General features: G+C 40.1%; 1 protein-coding gene across 1 annotated transcript; it reads left to right on the plus strand.

Annotated features, from left to right (window-relative positions):
- The first annotated feature begins 769 nt into the window (after nucleotides 1–769).
- Nucleotides 770–1,511, plus strand: LOC112165942 (18.1 kDa class I heat shock protein). Its single transcript, XM_024302656.2, has one exon. The coding sequence runs from the start codon at nucleotides 835–837 to the stop codon at nucleotides 1,297–1,299; it is 465 nt and encodes a 154-aa protein (XP_024158424.1). The 5' UTR covers nucleotides 770–834; the 3' UTR covers nucleotides 1,300–1,511.
- Nucleotides 1,512–1,846: the final 335 nt, after the last annotated feature.

The following is a 1,846-nucleotide window of genomic DNA, read 5'->3' on the forward strand; positions in this document are numbered from 1 at the left end:
GAAAAATAAAGACAAAATGTTGCATTATTCGACATTATTACATTAATTGTGTATCCAGGTCATTTTTTTCCAAACCTTTCACAACATGTTTTGGGACCAAAAAATAAAGTTAACATTTTTTTTGAGATAAATTTCAGTTTAGTACCCTGTGGTTTGGGGGTTACATCATGTTAGTCCATGCTCTTTCAATTTGATCAGCAACACCCATGTGCTTTCAATTTCAATCAGCCGTACCCAAATTTTACTGTTCCGTCCAATTTGAACGTTAACTTTGACTGGATTGACAAAGTAAAATTTGGACGAAACAGTAAAATTTGGGCACGGCTGATTGGAATTGAAAGCACAGGGGTGTTGTTGATCAAATTGAAAGAGCAGACACTGACATGATATTACCATCAAACCACAGGATACTAAATTGAAATCAATCCTTTTTTTTTTTTTAGAATAAATAAATGTTAACTTATGTGAGAGTAAAATCCCAAGAAAAATATGGGCCAACGTTTAATTCCGCTCCCCATCCCTACTCTCATCTGACTTCAAGAGCCCATAATGTAACCTACTTTGGGCCCATATTTTTATTCTCAACAGTCCTAGACAGTTTCCTGACCATTCTTCCGTTCCATTGTATGAGCCCACGATTATGGAACCTACTTTCGGCCGATTTTCTCATTCTTGAGTCCTGGAAAGTTCGAGAGATCAGAAAAACGTTTTCAAGTCCGAGCATTCTCCAGAAGATTCTTGGGTCTCCTTATAAATACGCATCCAATCTTCCCGTCCAATCACCAAACCAGTTAAGCAAATACTCAAACATTCTGATCGTGCAATCCATTCACAATGTCGCTCATCCCAAATTTCCGACGAAACAGCATCTTCGACCTCGATCTCTGGGACCCATTCAGGGATTTCCAATTCCCTTCTTCATCTCTCTCCACATTCCCTGAATTTCCTGGCGAGAATTCGGCTTTCATCAACACCCGGATCGACTGGAAGGAGACCCCAGAAGCCCATGTGTTCAAGGCCGACCTTCCGGGGCTGAAGAAAGAAGAGGTCAAGGTTGAGATTGAAGATGACAGGGTGCTGCAGATCAGCGGAGAGAGGAAGATAGAGAAGGAGGACAAGAACGACAAGTGGCACCGGGTCGAGAGAAGCAGCGGCAAGTTCTCCAGGAGGTTCAGGCTTCCTGAGAATGCGAAGCTTGATGAGATTAAGGCTGCCATGGAGAATGGGGTTCTCAGTGTGACTGTTCCGAAGGCAGAGGTGAAGAGGCCTGATGTCAAAGCCATTGAAATTTCCGGGTAATCCTGCAATTAAGATCTATCTTTCTCGGTTTCGATCTCTCTCATCCTATCAAATATGATTGTCAATGTGTAACTGTACGTGTCAATGTGTCATGTAATATTTTGGATTCGGAACTTGTAATTTGATAGCATTTGCCAGTATGTTTTGCTCTGTGCTATATGAATGTGCTCTTTTTTCTCTTACACACCAATAATGTGCTCTGTTTTCTCTTACACACCAATGAATCCAAATATCCAATTGCCAGAAATGGTTGCCATATAATTTAACCAGCCATTCTGTTTCTTGCCCTCTATTTGTATCTGCTTCCCTTGGAAACAAAGCCTTCTCATCTGTTACATCATGACCATATCTCTAGTATTCGAGATCGGACTATATATATATATATATTACAAGCAGGAAGACAATAAGACAACTTTATTACAAGCAAACCTCGGAAATAAACCAAGACAAATAAGACAACTCCTCAGAGTCTCCCTAAAGCTGGAATGCATGTCACTTGATCCTTTTATTTTTCTTTTTAAATTCATTAGAAAACAACAACGATTGG

This window comes from Rosa chinensis, chromosome 5 (assembly GCF_002994745.2).
Source record: "Rosa chinensis cultivar Old Blush chromosome 5, RchiOBHm-V2, whole genome shotgun sequence".
Taxonomy (NCBI): domain Eukaryota; kingdom Viridiplantae; phylum Streptophyta; class Magnoliopsida; order Rosales; family Rosaceae; genus Rosa; species Rosa chinensis.